This window comes from Pectinophora gossypiella, chromosome 3 (assembly GCF_024362695.1).
Source record: "Pectinophora gossypiella chromosome 3, ilPecGoss1.1, whole genome shotgun sequence".
In the NCBI taxonomy this organism is placed as follows: Eukaryota; Metazoa; Arthropoda; class Insecta; order Lepidoptera; family Gelechiidae; genus Pectinophora; species Pectinophora gossypiella.
In genome coordinates this window covers 6773930-6794559 of record NC_065406.1, presented here as the reverse complement: position 1 = coordinate 6794559, position 20630 = coordinate 6773930, and the positions used below count along the sequence as shown (strand labels likewise).

The 20630-nt window shown below is 37.4% G+C and overlaps 1 protein-coding gene across 1 annotated transcript; it reads right to left on the bottom strand.

Moving 5' to 3' along the window:
* Positions 1-2680: 2680 nt before the first annotated feature.
* LOC126381783 (uncharacterized) lies at positions 2681-19603 on the bottom strand. The gene is made up of 5 exons (XM_050031264.1): positions 19410-19603; positions 12403-12560; positions 10270-10375; positions 8726-8906; positions 2681-4987 (listed from the first exon to the last, which is right to left on the bottom strand). Exons 2-5 carry the CDS (start codon positions 12545-12547, stop codon positions 4889-4891), a joined length of 531 nt encoding a protein of 176 aa, XP_049887221.1. The 5' UTR covers positions 12548-12560; positions 19410-19603; the 3' UTR covers positions 2681-4888.
* Between the last annotated feature and the right edge of the window lie 1027 nt (positions 19604-20630).

Genomic DNA, 20630 nt, shown 5'->3' with positions numbered 1-20630 from the left:
GTCTTTATTTTTGGGTATAAATGGTGACCCTTTTTATTACACCAAGGTCAACTTCCACCTATTATTATTGTGATCAAAATAAAGAGAAGCAATATAGGTAGCAGCACCATTCTATACATAATGTGATCCAAATATTAAGCAACAATTAGTTTTATATATGTTCCTGCCATTACACTACATTTTTGAATAATTATGTACTCCAGCAATGAGAAAATAGATAATTATCAGGTTAAAAGTGAACAACGCCATCTATCGTGTGTTTGGGGACGTCGTTTGGACAGTCCTTCATTAATAAATAAACTACTTAATTGACCTCTATGAAAGATCCTCGGGAGGATGGAAAAGGAGCTGTTGTGTAACAAGAATAGTTTACCTTATTTAGAAATTATCGCCCAAGTGACAATTGATGTGACCCCCAAAATGTGTAATAGTCAAACCAAAATCTGAAGGTAAATATATTATATATATACCTAAAAATCTGATAAAATATATATCAGGTATATCTTAGTACTCTAGATTAATGTATGATCAAGCTATAGGTTTTTGTAGATTTTATTGATGTCGGAAAATGTACATGTTTATTGCTAGTGCTTTGTTTTTTTCTAGCAAAGAGCGGATGAATTTTAAGAAGATATACATCCTACAAATCTATTTTTAGCATATATTAGGAAGGTATACTATACCTACTTATACCTAACGCCTCATTAACGAGCGGATACTAAACAAACGCGTCCCACTCTGGACAGTACCTGATAATGAACTCGTTATGTAGTTTAGGTAAATGTGTCTCTTACTTAATGATTGAACTCTATTAAAAGCTTGCATTTGAAAATGAGTACCATGGTATACATGCTGAATCGGACGGAGTAGTTTCTGTGTAAAACGAGGTTTTTTGTATGAATTGTCCGGGGTGCGAACTCTGAAGCGATTAAAGAAACAGATATAGAGCGACTGCTCTAAAGTAAAACTTAACACTATTTTGAATCTGCAACATCGTAACTTGTACATTTCCGAGTTATTAATTAAATGTAAAATGGTCATAATTTTGAACAGAGTTGGTTCTAAATACGTTGGTGAACATAGGATTCTTTATGATAATAGTCCAAAGTGTTACTTGAATGTTATAGATTGGTCTTGAAAGAGAAGTGTGAACGCATTTTGCAAAATACCTAAGGTCATGGTTCATTGCTAGTCAATAAAGTTGGAAAAATTGCTAAATATTATGTAGGTATCTGTAATTTTACATGATTTGAAACATGTTTATTGGACCGATTCGACCCAGTATTTTTTTATGGTTGACGTTGACACAAATTCCAGTAAAGTGCAATGAATTAACCGTAGAAAATGAAATACTAAAAGCTTCTGATAATTGTTATAATTCTGGTCTAAGTATTGCAGATTGCCCGTGATGTCGATAGGCTTTTGAACCCAAGACATTGAAATGAATTGTACACTATAAGTTAATCATTGGTAATACAATAGCGGTCATGCATTTTCCCCATAATGCACATCACATAGGTGCGTAGGCTCGTAGGGTCTCCATACATCGAAGAATATAAGGTTCACTTTACCAACCCATCGTTGTTGGTATTTCTATGTTAGACAGCTTTATACCTTTAGTCGGCTTCACGGTTTGCTCAAGTTTTTCTTCTACTACTCAAGTATTTATTTTGTGGTCACTACAATTAAATTTCGAAACGTTTTCTCTCTTTATAATGTTTCTATTTTGGTCATAATATTTCTAAATGTAAACAAGAAATGTTAATGTAGTCGGCAGTGGGCACTGCGTGCAACAAACTTGTTACTTACCCAACTAACATTGACCTCTTATTGTTTTAAATATGAATTCATTAACTGTATAATTTCTTCATCTACTATTATTAAGTGTTTTATTAGTTTGAGATCCGTATTATGTTTATTATAGTTCATTCGGGAAGAAAGGCTCAATTAATTCGCAGTGGGATGCCAATCATCACTGGGTTAATGCAAAAGTACCAAAGTCCTTTCCAATTGATGTGTGTTCGGTAAGTGTATAAATTATGAATTTATTACAATAGATAGTGACCAAAAGTGAACATATTATGATAGTTACGATATCGTTCCATGTGGGCATGTTCCATGTGGTACCTAGGCTAGAAATAAATGGGCAAATAATCTTGTAGCCCGCAATATTTTTTCCATGAAACATGTATTTTATTGTCCTAAAAATATTAAAAGGTGCAATAAAGTCCGAACAATCAATTTTGGTATAATAGTCCGAATTCGCGAAAATGTAGGTTAATACTCGGTGTCCTCTTGAACGAACACGATTGTGATGATTGTCAATTTGACCATTGTAACTAGACCTCTGACAACCATGATATGAGGTATAGGTATCCACAAGCCATTATGGATGTTCATTTCTTATATTCTTACGTCCTTTGGTTTCAAGGCTCAGTAAACAGTGGTCACGAAGTCCACCATTCAATTCATTTGGGTACTTGTATAATTTGCATCCGTCACATAATCACCTCGCCAAGTTCAGGACAATTTGAGCTGTTTTTATTCTGTGTAATGATAATAATCTACCCGATACGAGGTTTGGATGTCACAACCTTGACCTGCATGGTCAAAGCTGAATATAATTTGACCACACTTGCAAATTGTTGTGACTATAAAAATGATGCTAATAAAAACAATGTTCAATTTTGTGTACCTGTTTTATTTATGTCAAACGCACAATGTATATACAGACACATTAATACACTTAAATTTTGAATTGTGAGGGAAACCTCACGCACGATTTTAAATGCGATCTTTCAGGGCCATCTGATCTGTTTTAATTCTAGACCAATTGTTGTGTTTGTATAATACATTGATTTATAATGTATATGTGTAAGCATCAGGAGGATTAAGTAGATTAGATTACCAGGTGCGTGAATATTGCTGGGATCATAAGAGAGGACCATGTCAGCATAAAATAAATGTAATATTAGGTACTTGATAATGTTTTCTATTGTTTCGACGGCACCATTTTTCTGTGTTAGTAAAATCTTCCCCTGGGAAGACGTACTAACATAGTCAGTTCAGACATGGGATGATAAATTTGTTTTTAAGAGCTTGGCATCCAACTAAATAGCCTTTCGAAACAAATCGAAAATCGATGCCTATACGAGAGACTGTAATGGTTTGTGTACAATATCAAAATTAATCTTCAAATTGAACAAATATCATTAGGTAATAATTATAGAAGGTAAACACAATGTTATTACCACAGGTGTTTCATGAATTAGGTTTCGTGAGTTTGAAGCGAAATAATACAAACATCATTAATATGAATTAATTGCTTTACATTATGATGTAAGTACATAATTACGGTTTTGATGTTTAATAATAGGTACAATACATATTTATAATAGACAAGTTCACTATTACAATTACAATGATTAGTTTAGCTGCTGAAGTATTTGGAAAGGAATGCCCATACATTAATTTAAGCTGTGATACTACTGAATTCTATCTATGGACAGACAATAGGTACATTATGGTATTTACAAAGGTGTTATAATTTTGTCCAGGGGTCTTCGGTTTTTGGTCACTTATTATTTACCTATTACCCACCTATTTCTTTACTAACTATTTATAAACTCTTGATTTTCATAAATACATTCGACAAACGATCGCTACGTCTAACTGTGCCAATTCTTAACTCACTGCATAATTATAATTACGCGTTGTAAAATTTTTCATAATTTTTTAAACTGTACAAACCTGATAGAGATCAGTAACAGAATCTTTACAAAACAATTATAAAGTTTAAAGCTTTTTGTCTAATAGGCGTGTAAATGGCTTTCGAAAGACTACATTTATCTAATCTATTCACATTAGTTATCACACGTCGAGTCGAGAGTCCGTGGATAAAATTAAAATCGACAATGATACTAATTACAGCAGACGCTCCCTTATTTTATTTGAACTTATACCTGTCATGTTCTTATTCGTCGAAAAGGAAAGTGACGAGTAACCGATAGGTAAGTAAAGATCTTTAGACAGAAATCTTTAAATAAAATACGTTTAGGAATGATGGCGTATAATCTGACAGAATTACGTTGACAGCACAATTCAAACGGGTTGTATGTTATATTCAGTCATTCATTTTAAAATTAACAGCTGTCAATCATTCTTCCCTTTCCTTTCCAGTGGATAAAAAAATGACAGGCTTGTATAACTTTATAAATAAAATTATGAGAAGTCTGCTAAAATCAGGACCAATGAAGGCACGCCCCTATTTTTACATAATTCAGCAAATGCATCCCTGGCAATCTACGCCCATGTCACTCGAAAGCTTGTGTAAACCAACAATGTCGCTCTGTATGAAATTCGGTCCAATTTCGGAACGTGCAGCGTCGGCCTTTTGTCTTCAACATGTTTGATTGGATCAAATCCAAATAGCTCGAGTGGATTTTACAGCGTTTCCTGCAAAAGGTTATATTTTCATTTCTAACAATATCCGATGAAGAGATTCTGCAGAAAATCGTCGTTTAGGTAGATCACAGAGTGAAAACGATGTATCTTAGACACAGCTGTGTGTCAGCCAAGTTCGCTTAGTTTAATTAACACCAGTAACATTTACTCATTCTGCTCGTTCCTCTCATTCTACTTAGCATTATCATGAATATTCATTCGGCACTGTAGATTGTTTCGCACAGCACTGCACTTAAAACCTGAGCGGTATGTCGAGGAAGAGTTTCATGCGCTCGCCGATGTCGGTCAACGAGCGCTCGTCGAGATGCTAGCTGTCGTCGGCGGCGGCGTCGTCCTCGTTGTCTGCTTCGTCCTCGTCCAGCGGCTGGCTGGTGAGCGCGGCCCAGAGGGGCGAGCGCGCGCCCAGGGCCGCCGACCCGCGCCGCTAGCTGTCCCGCACGCAGCCCACCGCCGCCGCCGTGCCCATCGCTCCCGCCGCCCCGAACAGGATCGCACCCACTTCCCTGTCTGGCGTTATCTCCACCTAAAATGAAAATCGTGTCGTTACGGTACTGTCGAATTCTCCTAGGTCGACTAGGCGGTCGACAGCAAAGTGCTGCTCGTGTATAACGACGACCAGTCTGTAGATGTTACTAATGTGGTGGACGTGTGTGTGTGGAGGAATTATAAGCGGTAGACATTGTGGTCCATCATTATAATATATTTTATATTTAAGTTCAGAAATGGTTACAAGTCTTTGAACGTTGGCTTGTGGCCTAATCTAAGTATGCAGTCTGCCAGCAAACTTGGAATTTGAATATAGGTAGCTACACAAAACGCGCTTCCAAATATATATTATCTACATTCTACATAATAAGAGCGAAGAAGTAAGTTCCCATCCCGTGTTTGAACCATAAGCCATAACCCAAACATGCGGTAATGGAGCCAAATGTGAATGGGTGAGAAAACAAGATAAGTAATATTACTCTACAGCGTGGCTTTAAACATGTTAACGCCTTGCCTTGTTTCAGTATGTTTTTTGTTCACCTGCCATGGTATGACTTTTTCGCCTTATCCTTTGCTAATTTAACTCGACTATTTTTATATCATACTCGGAATACTATATGTCTAGCTAAACCCTTATTACGTACAAGACTCGCGAGTATGTATAGCTTCAGTCAAATGTACGCTGTTTTTTCTTTAAATCTCTTGCTAATTTAACTCTATTGGCACGTGTTTGGCTTTTAACTAAACTCTTTGATGCGAACTTCCTCGCGTCACACATCAAAGGCGCTTTCAAACACTCGGCATTAAAGCAGTCAAAGCTTTAGATCGCACTGTTTGAGAACTACGCGCCTGTCTACACAAACGCTTCCTCTGTTTTGCTTGAGATTTGAATTTTAACACCCAAAGTTTAAAAGCTTAATGCACATAGAGGTGGTATCGGGAGCATTCGGCGTCAGATTTTCTTGAAATACTCTAAGGTGGGTACTGACCGGTGTTACGAGGCGTATTGTACCATTCGCAGCGAGCATATGTTACGTCATGTGCTTAAAATCAGTGTTGACGCTCGCTACAAGCGCCTTATTTCCCTGTACTGACAGCACGAACGCTCGCTGTGTAACACATTACATTACGCCTCGTAACACCAGTCATTACCCACCTTATAGAAATCTCCCGCTGTGCAACACCGTTGCATGCAAACTTCCGCTTTCCGCTCCGCAACGCTTTCGATACGACTCTGTGTGCAATAACCCTTAACTAGAGAAGTGCTGAGTTTATAACTTCACTGTTCCATAATTTGACGACAGCGACGTCTGGGGTTTAGAGGTATAAAGATCGATTGATTTTTCGAGGTTTTATTCGTACTTGAATCAAGTGGAAAAAAGGTACGAGAACTAGGTATTCTGCTAAGGGTATGGGTATTTCTTCACTAACTCGCTGTTGCGCTCTGAAGTAACTACGAATGCCAATACATTACAATATCTTCTCTTGTTGATAAGAGGACGCCTGACCTTGTTACTGGAGCTTATGGTAGATACGTTAGATTGTAGGCTGTTTATGGATGTCCAAAAATAGCTTTTTGCCAAGAGTCGAAAATGCCTCACACTTATAGATCTTTGTTTGTCTATAAAAGTTAGGTCACTCCACCTTGGCCTAGAAAACTAGCAATTTGGCACTGGCAGCCTATTATCGAACCGAGTTTGTTGTTTTTGTTATTCGGTGGATTATATTGCTATCGCGTATAGATCTTAGTAAAATAATTCACAATATTTTTGTTATTGTTACCAAAATCTTTCGTCATAATTAGAGATACTCGTACACTATAGTCTATGGTTTTGTGGTTCATCGGCTTTCTTCTCAAATGGACAGCGCGGGCTGAACCCCGGTACCGGACTTGTACCAATGAGTTGTTACGTAGTTTATCTTAAGTGCAGAAACTAACACAGGTTGACTCGACCATTATAAACGGCGATACGGCTCACCATCTATCACATTGGTCTAACAGAAACCTCGGTGAAGTGTAGGTACTTAGGTTATTATCTTGAAATGGATGTACATCTTCCTATGCATTTAAGACATTTAGTGAGGATAGAGAGAAGCACTGAAGTTCAAAATACTAGATTAAAGGTGTAGAAGATTATGTTGTTGCTGGCAACACAAGTATAAACATTTATAATTAAGTAATAATATTTTTTACATGGCAATATTCTACGGCCGACGCTTCCCGCGAAAGTGTATATTAACAATTATAAAAATATAATTAAATAGTGCCAAGGAACAAATTGGTGTTTTGCACTTGGAAGTAGAACATTCGACCTCTCACCATCTACTATACAACTACAGTCCACACACACCAAGAGCCGAACATACTATGTTATGTTGTGTTTTATGTTTAGGACAAAATGTAATAAACTTTTATGATCCACTGGTAAATAAAGTATATGGTGAACTTAGGTATTATACAAATATTCCTATAAATACATAGATTCACGCCTCCAGCTCTGAGATGGACATAATTACATGTCAGTAATTAGAAGACTGCCTTTTGATATTGACCTCCTAAGGTAGACAAGACACCTAATGACGAACTGTGTAGTGTCGCGTCGTCAGGTTACCAGTCCATGGGCAATAATTAACACGTACTTATTATGAGCGATAACCTGGTTATATATCGCTGGGCATCCTTCATGATAACTGTCACGAACGGTTATTATCCATTAAGACGACTAAGTTACCTACAGCGATTCCTAAAGGGGGTTCTGTATTAAAGCCACCAGGGTTCCGCGAAAATATATATTTTTTTGTTATTAGGTTATATAGTAGGTATGCTGATAATACCACAGTGAAACAAGCAATTTTATTCTTCACATTAAAAATTAAAGCAAATAACAAAGTGCTGGACTTTAAAATATTTGTATTTAATAAAAAAAAAACTTATTTCAATCACATAGTGACATTGTTGTAGGTATATTGGGTGTTTCTTTATCTTTAAAGTTTGGGAACCCCTGACCTCCTCTTGTATCTTAGCGCGCCTGATTCACATACAGTCAGGGGAACTACAAGTGGATACAAGTAGCTTTCAGGCGGCTCGTAGCTCTGTCTAGCCTAGTAGGTATTACCGGCGGAAGTTGTACGGTCAAGAGCATTAATATGTATACACTTTGGTACAATGTCACATTAACTTTTTTGACAAAAGTCTCACTAAATGTCAAATATGTTAGTGCGACAGAGTCCTAAAGTGGGAACATTATATTGCTCATGACTGTACGCATGTGAGCACAATGTGCGAGGATCTTACCCAACAAGATTGGTTATAATATAAGCCACATGCGAGCACATGATCGGTGTTGAAGCGGTCGCCGTAGCCGACACCGCCTGCATCACATCATCAGCGGCGGGCCTAATAAAATATTTAGGTGGTGCGAGGCCTCAAAATGGCATCCCTCAGCCCCTTCAAATAATTTTTTTTCGATTAATTTACAGCCACCGAAATTTACCTATTTAAATCTTTTAAAAATATTGTATACGGCCACCCGGTCTGAGTTTTATATGGCCGCAATTTAACCCGATGAAGTTTTAGTTTGCGGCCAGGGTGAACCATTTTGGTTGATTTTGGCGCTCCCTCTACTTCGGCTCCCGGTGCGGTGGCACACCTCGCACCTCATCATTACGTATGTATATCTGTAGCTATGTATGTGTGTAATGTGTATAGTAGATTAGATTGCATTATTGGGAGCGAATAAAACACATAATCTGCGGTACCACTAACAACACTTACTTGCGAGACAGTAGTCTGCTCAGGGTCGGAGCGTTCTTCGAGCACGGTGTCCAGCTCCAAGGTGGGCAGCGCTCGTGGCGACCTCGCTAGGCTGACAGCGCGCTGCTTCTTCACAGGAGACAGGCGGACCACTGACAGCTCACCTCGGTCCAGCTCGCAGTTGCGTCGGCGAGCTCTTTCCCTGAATACATTAAAACTTACGATTTTTTGACGTGATCTTTTGATACATATATGCATAAACTCACTCCTATTTCCCACCGGGGTAAGCAGAGACTATGGAATTCCATTTGCTTCGATCCTGACATACTTCTCTTGCTTCCTCTACATTCATCAATCGTTTCATACACGCACACCAGCGCAGAGAAGATTGTACTGAACCTTTTCTAAGGACATTTCCAATTTGGTCAATGTGCGTCAGTGTGATCTTATGTTAATTTGCCCCAAATGTCAAGAACTTTTTGGTCGGGCAAATGAGGAGCTCTCACAGGTTTCACCCGGTATAAAATTTAAGGTGGGTGCAAAACTTCAGAATGCACAAATTGTATGAACAACATAAACAATAAATAAGAGGAGCTAGTCATCTGCCTACCTACTAATTTCTTGATTCTCTATTATAAGAACTCTCTATTATGAGATTTAAAACTAGAACCTGAATGTAAGAATTAAAGAGAAATATTGTACTAAAAATATAGTTTATATAACGACCACTTTCATTTACTTTTTGGTGTGTCAAAATAAATAATTATTATGATAAACGCCTCAATGTAGGACATTTGGGGTGATCGAGTTTTGTTTCGGCATCATGTTATTCACATACTGACCCATTATTAAGAACGCGTTGCAACATCTTTTTTTACAATATTCTGATTGGAATATTAAAGTCAGTTGGCCTCCGATAAAACGGCACGATATGATAAGTAAAGTACTCAATGTAATTTTCAAGACAACGTTCGTTATTCTGTAAAGGTACTTGGGTTAAATAATGTTCATTGCAGGGTAATATTACAAGAGGAATTTTACTTTCGTTCGCAATGACTCACTCGTACACCGAATAGGTACCGCCAAGTCATTGAGCTCCTGACGCATTCATTCACATTATGAGATCGCGCCGAGTCTTTGCTCCAAATATTTTAGCAGGCTTTGCTTAACGAACGTCACTGATGTCAGACGTGACGCAGACTTTAAACGGCTAAAAGTCCATAATCACGCCTTCAACATAAGGGCCCTATCTCACTAATACACCATGATGGCACCACCATGGTTGCGTCACCAACAAGTATAAAGGCTACTTACCTCACCTTGTTGCGCAATCAATTTAGTTTGTTATTGGCAACCGAATCCCGAAAAATTTCCCGCTGATACGCAACCATGGTGTCCTAGTGAGGTGGGGCCCTTATTTTATTATCGCTGTGATATTGCTTGTGCTTAAGCTCGTTAAATTGAAGCGGGCCAAGTGCCTTGAGTACTGGAAAATGGAAATGGGGTTATACTGGTTATAGGGTCGGTCTCGATTTAATATTAATATCTATTCTTGGAGCACTTACCTCGCTAATTTTGCTCTCCTTCTGAGACAGCATATGACAGTCAAAGCCAACAGCGGAAATCCAAATATACAAGAGACTATCGGCACTACTATCGATTCAGGTGTTACTGTAACAAACATTTTGTGGGTTATTTTGTGCTTCTGGAATTAAATCTTTATGGGCCTATTAACGCGCTGTAAGTTTCATTTGGCGTTCTCATAGCAGCAACTCTTTAAGTACATGCCTCTGTCTGTAGTTTTCTTTGGCGCTCTCGGAGTAGTAAATCTTTGAGTACATGCTATAAAGTAATATTTCATACTTGTTAATTATAGCTACAACAATGTTATTTACTCGAGAGTAATGAATCATCTAGATCGCATTACGTGCTACAGATGCGTAAATAAATTCAAAGACTGTTTTTGAATACAGAAACATATTGTGGGTTTTCAGTTATTCAAGCTAGCAACTAATATCTATAGATATATGTATTGGAAATAAATATTGCAATATTCATTTCCGCTTTGAAACGGGCAATGGCTACTTTTGGAAGCGAGGCGAGGCTCGGTTCTCTTTTGTTTTGTAGATTGCAGATTGTAGCCGCGGGCGCGGCAGGTGCATTTATTTAGGCCGATAATATTTCGCCATAAATTGAATATAAAATAAAGGCACACGAAACAAAAGGGCAACATGTGCGCCAGGGCCCTGTAATGTTGTAATCCACGGTTTTGGGCTGATACACGTATTGATTCCCTGCCCCTTGGGAGCTGCCCATTCAAGTTGCGTTATAATTTCAGCCATAACCCTTTCGTGGCCTTGACTCGCAGACCTGGTCACGTTGGCTTTAAATATCTACTGTGTCAATCATTTAGGACGGGAGAAAGACGTCTTGACATTAATTTTGGTTGACGCAACATGGACTTTCGAGCGTTAAGCAAGCTCATTGCCTTAAAAGTAATCTTCGACCTTAATTTCCAGTCCTTGCATTCGTTTTAATAAATCTTGGCTGTTTTCCTTCAAATTGTTGTAAGCTGCCCAGATTTTAATGTTCTAGCTCTTTCAAGGGCCGCGAAGCGTGCCGTCTCTAACGGTACAATGGCTTTATGAATTTATCCGAGATTTTTGTAGCTCGTTTGCATTACTTATTTATTGTGACTGCTAGCCGTGGCGTAAAGATTTACGATATTACTTTTATTTCGGCCATTTATACCAATTTTATGTTCGTAACAGTACAAATGACTACTAAAAAAGTAAAGAGGGTAGCTGACGAATATTGCTGTGTTACAGAGATTGGCAGAGCAATTTGAATGTTAGAAGCTTTACGAGGGCAAATAAATGTTTGTTACCTTAATAGTGTGTCACCTTCTGGTGTGGATTGAACAGCATTAAGAAATTCACCTACAAAAGCAATATTGCTATTTGACATTTGTTTGCATTGCGCACTTACTTTTATATGCGCAAATGTAAAAATACAATATTGCTTTTTTTTGATGAATTTCTTCGATGTGGCCTTTTTAACTCCCCTATTAAGTTATTTTACTATAAGTCATACCTAGTTATCTGGTCTGCGAATTTAGTAGATTTACAGTTTTTTTACAGTTAATTGGAATGTTTTTTATGCTAAACTTTGAATGAATGACACGTTTAGCTACTTATCTCCAAGGACATCTCGAAAAACCGACAAAGGGATTGCAGCCTATCTATAACATATTGGATCATTACAATATGGGTGATGTGCTGATCACATGTTACCATATATGGTTGGCTGCAAGTTGCCTTCTGATAACTTGTTGCTCTGCATCTTCTCTATAACAGTTTTATGACAGTAATTAAACAGAAACTATGTAAAAAAGGTTATTATAAGATTAGTGATTATCTAGAACATATGAATGGGATTAGCTGTCTGGGTACTGACATTAGGCAGCCAAATGACAAAATTATATTACGTATATAGTCTTTATTTATTTTTTTAAAGAAAGTCTAGGGCCATGTACCGAGGTTTTTCTTGCAGCTTCTTTTCCCCGGCTATACAGGTTGTGAGAAGCTGCAGTATAGTTTTAGGCGGATGAGACGTGTTACCTACTGAATAAAGATATTTTTGAATTTGAATATATTAAAAGGCTTATGTACCTATGTGTATATTGTATATTCACTTACCAGTAGGATATATAATGATGGGTGTGGGCCGCTTGCCGTTGGCGCTGGGCTTGGCAGCGACCCCTGAGGGTGTGGTGCTGGCAGGAGTCGTACTGGTTAGCCGGTCCAGAAGGCCCATAGGCCCACCAGTGGTGTTCCGAGTCATCACTGCTTCGCGCCTGTGTGAGAGCATATCGCACATTGAACTCCAAAATTGTATTAAATTAACTTAAAAATATAGGTCATAAGTTTCGAGAAAAGGTATTTGAAAGTTTAACGCTGCGTTTCCATTGACGCGGAGCTGTGCGGAGATGAGTGGAGATGTGCAAGAATAGACCAATCACCGTGAGGGAGAGAGTGACAGAGCGTCTTCGGTTTTCGCTCTCTCGAACGCTGTCATTGGTCAAATCCGCACATCTCCGCTCTTCTCCGCCCATCTCTGTGTCAGTGGAAACCCGACCTAAGTCCGTAGTTTAGTCTGCTACCTTCACAAATTTCCACCATTTTTTTGGTTTTATCTAGGTAAGCACCTGTTTAATTAAAACAACTAGGTGGGTAAGTACACACATAAAATGTTGTCGTCTAACGAGAGTAAATATAAATAAAAAAACGTACCAACGAACGTAAAAAAAACGTAATTCATTAATAAGTAAGTCCATTTTCCACCAAATCAAAGAAAGAAAACGGGATAAGAAAAGGTGGCACATAGTGTTTTTTTTTATATAATTATTTTTCGTTTTATTATCAAGAGGAATTCGAAATGCATTTGCATCGATTCTAAATATGAAATCTTTGACGTCTGTACGTATACGTACGTAGGTATATAGATGTATTTTTATTTTATTTGGTTAATCTGATACAGTGTACGATGTATTGTAACAATGAGTTGAGTGATCTGGGAAAAATAATAGAAAGCCAATACCGTTGTTATCAATCAATCAATCAATAATACTTTATTGCACAACAACATATACAATCCTCATAATAATCCCCGTAATCCCCTCGTAATCATATTGTTATCCTGGTTTTGTAGGTAATAAAAGGAAAGTCGCGCCATAGTATCTAACACTATAATATGTTATAACGAAGGGGACAATTCACAAAAGGATTATGGTAACAAATAATATGTATAAATATGTAGATCTGCCTATCCCAATAAGAACAAGTTTAAATCCCTACCACACTAGTGGAGATTACTTACGCTATTTTATGATACAAGTACAGATGTCATTAAAGATGTTTCGTGAAAGATTGTGACATTTATTCACTATTCAACTAAGTTAGGTAAGAATGTAAGATCTATAAGAGGAAATCCGGCCAAGTTGTTAATGCCATCTGCGGAAAATTTACGATAAGACACGTCAAAAAAATAATACAAGAGGAGCTGTAGGTAGGAGCAATCATCCATATGAATTGACCGCGACGCGGACGTCGGCGATTAATGACTTCAATTTCAGTTTCCATTGTTCCACGAGACAAATTTGACTTCAAATCCACTAATTTGTTGCAGGACCGCGTTAATTTGTTGGATCGCTTTATTAATTGCACTAATAACTTTATCTATAACTATCGGTTTACCGGAAAAAAGGTCTCTTAAAACAGTCACTACTTATACGCACCTAGGGCATACATACCTCTCATCAAAGATAGTTTTAAATTCAGAAGATAAACACTTTTAGGATTAGATATAAGATTTTTTTAAACTTTTCTTCACGTTCGTCCGTTGGCGCCCGTTCGAAATCTGACGTACCGTGAATCACAGGTACGGATTGGTAACTGATAAATTTAACAGTTACGCAACTTAATACTTAGCGAACTTCAGAAATCGCACCGGTTCAACGTTATTACGGACAAATACAGATTAACATTATAATATATAATTCTTAACAATAGGAATGTACCATCTTCCACTATACCATCCTTTAATATAGCCAGAACTCATAATAATAACATTAGTGAGCTACAAGGACTGAAAGTATATTTCACTAAAAACATTTTTTTGAAAAATCTTAGTATTTCAGTGAGTAGTTATATTTAAATGACAGTCTAATCTGAACTAAAACTAAAGTCTGGTATAATAAATTACGGGGCCCGACTACAATAGACACAGAAGTGAATAATGTTGGTGGAATAACATCGCGGGATAATGCCCAACTTTATCTCAAGTTTGAACCTTACGTCACAAATCGTGCGATCGACTTTAAAACTAATTACGTGTTGTCTGGGTCTTATTGTAAAAGAGCTAAACGCTTGGAACTTCTTGTAAAAAGGCCGATTGTCGTAAAGTTTATTGACTCGAATGTTAATTTTGACTTTAATGTTGTCATTTTAATTATTTTTCAGCGTAGGTATTTAATTGATTCTGTTACTGTGTTTCTCAATTCGCTTTATTCGCAAATTGAGATTTTAAAGTAAGTACTTTTGTAAAAAGTAGAAGTACTCATAATGATGAAAATGATAGATAGAAACTTTCTGTGTAAGTATAATAATGTACTTAGGTACATTAAATATAATTGTAATGTACAAGTTAAAATAACATAATACTTACACTATATAAAAGAAGAAAAAGGTAACTATAACAAACATCTATCAGTTAGGTACAGCCACACAGATCCCTCATCAATCTGTGAGGGTATGGAATATGTAATACATACCCCGTTTATGTCGTACAAGTGGTATTTTTTCCAGTCCTATTATTGGTATTTCAATGGCCCGACACCAAAAGAATCGTCAGGACAGAATGATGGAAGCTCGCTCATTTATCAGACGAATAAGTCTTTGTTTCCCAGCCTCATCTGGGTGTGTATAAATCCACATTTATGGTCCAATATATTCTTAAATATGAATTACTGTGCACCTGGGATTATTTCACCACGCACTCAGGGGGAGGATTATCTTAACATGCACTCAGAGCGACGGTGTAAGCGTGTTCAGGTGTTAAGATAAGCTTTATTAATAGATTATCAGTTCATTATACAACCACAACATGAAAGGCCACATGACAGCGCTAATGTGGATGTACAAGTTGAGTATATCTACCGCCATAGATGATTTAATGATACGCCTACTATAAACTCATGTTCAAACGTATGTTGAACATGATCGTATTTCTATCTGATCGTAATTATATGAGTAAATACAGAGTATACCATATAAAACGTAACATAATTAGAGTAACATATCCCATGATATCTCTTATCTCTATCGTACCGTGCTGTTTACAGTTAATGCGAAAGAGACGAGAGATATCTCTCTCCTACTGTCATTCTAATCATGTTACTTTTAACAGGGTATGAAACGTACTGTGTAAAATGTTGACAATGGTTTGCAACGGTATTTTATTACGTTTCGTACTTGTCAAATGATCGGGTTACAGACCCCTCAAGAACCTCAACCCTCAACCTAATAAATAATAACTGCTGTCACAAAAATAAATAACGAAGTTCAAGAGTATTACGGGCACGAAACAAATTTAATTTCAGCAATATATTTCAATAAAGTTGAAAATTTAAAACAATTATTTAAATTTAAATATTTCGGCATTTCGGCTCTTACTTCTAAAGTCGCGGCGTTTATTATAATGATTGGCATTAAATAATACTTTCATGATTGGTAATAAAACAAATATTTAAATAGCATTCCACTGATGAATATTCATTAATTTTCTTGGTTCTGATTAGGTACCTTTGTTGAATCTTAAATTTCGAACGAGGGAGCCCATTATGGTTGAAAAGGGACCGAGTTTTCCGCCGCTAATTATGAAATGAGCGTAGTGGGCCACGGTAAATAAGGTCCTTGCGTTTTGAGGCTCTCACCTCATTAGACGTGGTTGTGGTACCTCGGTGGAAACGTAAGTACTTAGTTCCTAAATAATTGCATTTTTTTTTGAGAATTCTGTAAATACAGATATCTGTAATCATGTTATACATCAATGAAGAATGTGCTCCATATACAAACGAAACCATTTACATGGAACAGAACATTTGGCTACTCTTGTGTGTATAGGTACGTAGTTTGTCAAACTGAAAAGCGAGCATGACGTAATGATGTTTGATTTGAACAAGATTTAGTAGCCTACTGGCGAATGTGACATGAAAAATAAATGCTTCGGTTAAGCGAATCACACATTACGCTTATGTATAACAAGCGACTTCTATTATCTAGTATATATCTACCCGCCCCGGCTTCGCTCGGGTGCAATGCTGAGGAAAAAATGAAATTATTTACGACATCACATTAAAAACGTCAAAAATAACAGTATTTCTCCACTATTTATTTATAGAGTGATTCAAGACCATACCATATACCTTCCTCTAAAAAAAACCGCATCAAAATTACGTTGCGTAGTTTTAAAGATTTAGGGACAGAAAAAGCGACTTTTATACTATGTAGTGATGCACTCACTTGTCGCCAACTATCACCGGGTGAGAGCCTTCAGCGCTCCCCATTTGTCCGGCCAAGTAGTTAATGCCATCTGCGGCAAATCTACAATAAGTCACGTCAAAAAAAAAAAAAAATGTCGCCAACTATGTTTTTAAGTCCCATGTAATATGGGGCGAACCTATTGCCATTAACCTCGGTGGTTTACACCCGTGACCATTCCCATGACACTACAATGTAAGTCACGGATTCTCCGAACAGAGTTACCACAGATTATTCACAAGGAAGTAATGGTGTAGGTAACAAGATCGTCTTTACAGAATCGAATGAGCGAAATGTTCGAGAGATTCGTAATACTAAAGTAGACAGTCAATCCTAAATAAACTCTCACAGGTACTTACCTTTAATGAGCGGACTAAAGATACCTTATTAAATACAGATTACGAAAGGTTGATAACGATTCTAATTAATACGAGTACAATAATCTTCTAAAAGCTTATTAATTATATTTTAAATACATTTTTATCGCTTGGAGTCTCGCATACGTAATTATTATCGAAAATTAATTAAAATATTATTGTGATAGGTAGAGTTTGAAGCCCACAGATTGGTTTCATACAGACACAATTTCACCGTGACACTTTATCGGGACTTTTTTTTGACGTGACTTGTTGTAGATTTGCCGCAGATGACATTAACTACTTGGCCGAAAAAATGGGGAGCGCTGAAGGCTCTCACCCGGCACATTTATCGGAACTAAACTAAGTACAATTAAGTAAAGGCATGTGCGTTAGGCGCGCCGCAACCAATATGAAGGTACAGTCCGCATCACGAAATAAGTTCCGGAGCCACGGCGCTAGTGTCGCAGTATCTACATAGAACTTTATTAGTTCTATTAAAATCAGCGGGACTTGTTCCGTGGTGCGTACCACCATTCCCATTGTGGGAACATTCCCGGTATCAGCACATCACTTTTGTACGCACATTGTGAGGCGTGCGGCGCATGGCGTGCAGTCATGAGCAATATAATGTACCCACTTTAGGACTCTGTCGCACTAACATTATTTAACATTTAGTGAGACTTACAGTTCAATTTGTCAATAAAGTTAATGTGACATGGCACCAAAGTGTATACATATAAATGCTCGTGACCGTACATGGGGCATGTGCCTCGCAATATCAGTATCCGGCTTAACACTATAATTACAGTCTAAAGTTACGGTAATTATTACTTTGTCCACAGAAGCTAAATAACGATATCTTCCCTGTTTTTTTCTGTACTTATATATTCGTTGTTCGCACAAGTGATAACGGGTTTAGTTCTTCTTACAATAAAGGTGTTTACTTGTTTTTCCACGAACTAAACTAGATTTTCGTTATGGCCCATATACTAGCCCGTCACTACCAGTAACTACTCTATTTAACGTTAGCACACGATAAACTTTCTACACCCACGCGAAACACAAGCTTTTATTTTATTTAATTAAAACTGATAAAGATCGTGTCGAACATGCTTTGGTTCCGTAGCTGTTGACTAAAAATTCAGCGAGATAAAAAATACTTGTTATTAAATATTCTCGAAATGCTAGTTATTTCAGAATCAATTTATCTAATCTAAAGTTATACACAGTCACTACTTAAACAGAAGTATCTATTATCTGACCTGAAGGGACAACGGCAGCAAGTACCTATAGCTTAGAACATTAATTATGCTGTTATGTTTCTGGAAACATAGGGCTTTCCTCGCGAGCTTATTCTTTACTAACGTCCAGGCTGGGATTCGGACTGGCATCTTTCGGAATTGAATGCATGTATTCTAACTAGTAGGCTGTCATTTACGAACAGTCAACAAAACAGCTGTTATATGCAGTAAAATATGGTTTTAGTTTTCGCCATTATTACTACTGAACCCCAAAATGATCCAAGTACACAAAAGTTTCCTCCAATTCTTATATTTATCGTGCTGCCTGATCCGTTCATCCTTTGTGAATATGGAGCAACTTCGCTTCTAAAGCAGTTTTGGATTTGCGCCGACTTTTAAAGTAAAGCGTTTTTATTATTGTTCTGTTGCCAAACATTTAAGAAACATACCTATCTGGTAGCCAGCCACTAGTTTGAGATAATTATGTAGGTACTAATCTAAATAATAGGTAAGTAATAATGTTTATGGGTGGACAAAGGTCAGGAGTCATCAAAAGATGGAACTCGAAACTTCACTTAAATGAAAATGGAAGTTGAAACTTTCCTACATAGAAATTTACCTTCAAATTCTGATGAATTGTATTTATCAAAGTTCAATTTATCAAAGGAAAACGTTATAAAAGAAATGAGTGGAAATAACGAATACGGAATTAAAACAGCAAAGTTTAAGTTCATGTACCTACTAAAAGCCTAAATGAAACAACTTCTGACAGACTGACTGCCGCAGCTGCTGCAGTCCGTTAAAAGAAAATGCAAAATAACTCGAATAAAAATACTTCTACCGTAGACTTTAAAACTCTAGCTTAAAGTTCACTGTTGTACGAACTTCCACGATTGTGTTCTGGCTTGGGGAGTACATATTGTTACCGAAATCGTGTTAGTAGAGCTAACGCAGTGCATGGTGCAACCATAGCAGGATGGTTGCTCTACATGTCATTTGGACTTACCGTGCACCGTCGTTATACACTCGAACCTAGGGCATTCATCAGGTTTACATTGGTAAATTAATTAAATATACAAGTCACTAGTGTATACGAGTGATATGGGTTAAGGAGGGTATTAATGTTTTCTCGACGGGAACGATCGCGTAATTTCGGGAGAGGGCGGCGAGCGGCAAGGCGCGCGCCCCGGTGCTGTCCCGCCCGTGAACTGACTGCCTGTAACTGAAACATTGCCGAGCCGGTCGCTGCACCGACCCCATCCCCCGCTACGCTGACTCCAGTTTCGGCTAGTCGGTTACTCGGCATTCACCACTCGGCTACTCAAATCAAACCTTTTTCCAATCCAACTCCACATTTAGACCCCACAACGGAATTTAATAAGTCACCAACTTGACTGTTTTGTTTTTTTTTTTATTAAAAAGTTAAATTGTTTTCCTGATTTACTTAGGGAGCTGCCTTGTTTGCTATCTCAAATTATAATCCAATGCTTCTGAAATGTTTTCTCCTACCTTTCCGGAATTAAATCGTTGTAGGTACCTACCTAGGTAGTTATTTATCTTTAATTGTCAGGTTATGTAATTTTGTGCTTAAGAAGAGAAATAGTTTCTATGTAAATACTTATGTATGTACTCACGTCATAAAAATACTTAGAGGAAAACATGTGGCTTAAGTGGATACTCTAAGGGAAAATTTAGTCAATTTTCCGTAGCTTGCTCGCGTTGAAGGTAGCATTATTACACGGGTGCATTCATAACTTTTCATATTCGTAGTCTTGTGAATTTTTCAATGAAAAAGCAGTCGAATTGTGTGTTAGTAGAATAAATTAGGAGGACAGGTTGGTTCGTTAGGATTCATGATATGCTTTTGTGTAGAAGCGAGATTAGACTGTCTAGTTTACTCAGTACCTACGCCTATTGTTTTCGATTAGAGGTGTTTGTCTATCTTTATGTTTGCTAGATATCTTAAGGCTCTAGGTTGTTCGTCATATTAAATGTATACAGCCTTATAGACATACTTACTAAGTATGTAAGTAGAACAAGGATCGATATCCGGATACTTAAAGCGTGCTAAGTATAGGGCGACCTAAATGAAGAAGCGTTTTTTATTAGAGGGGATTTTGTTCTCAACGAGTTCGTCTTATCAATTTGACGCTTTTAGTCTTTGCGTAACGAGAGAAGCTTTGACACTTTGATCTTGAAGTTGTTCTATAATATTACAGATCTTTTC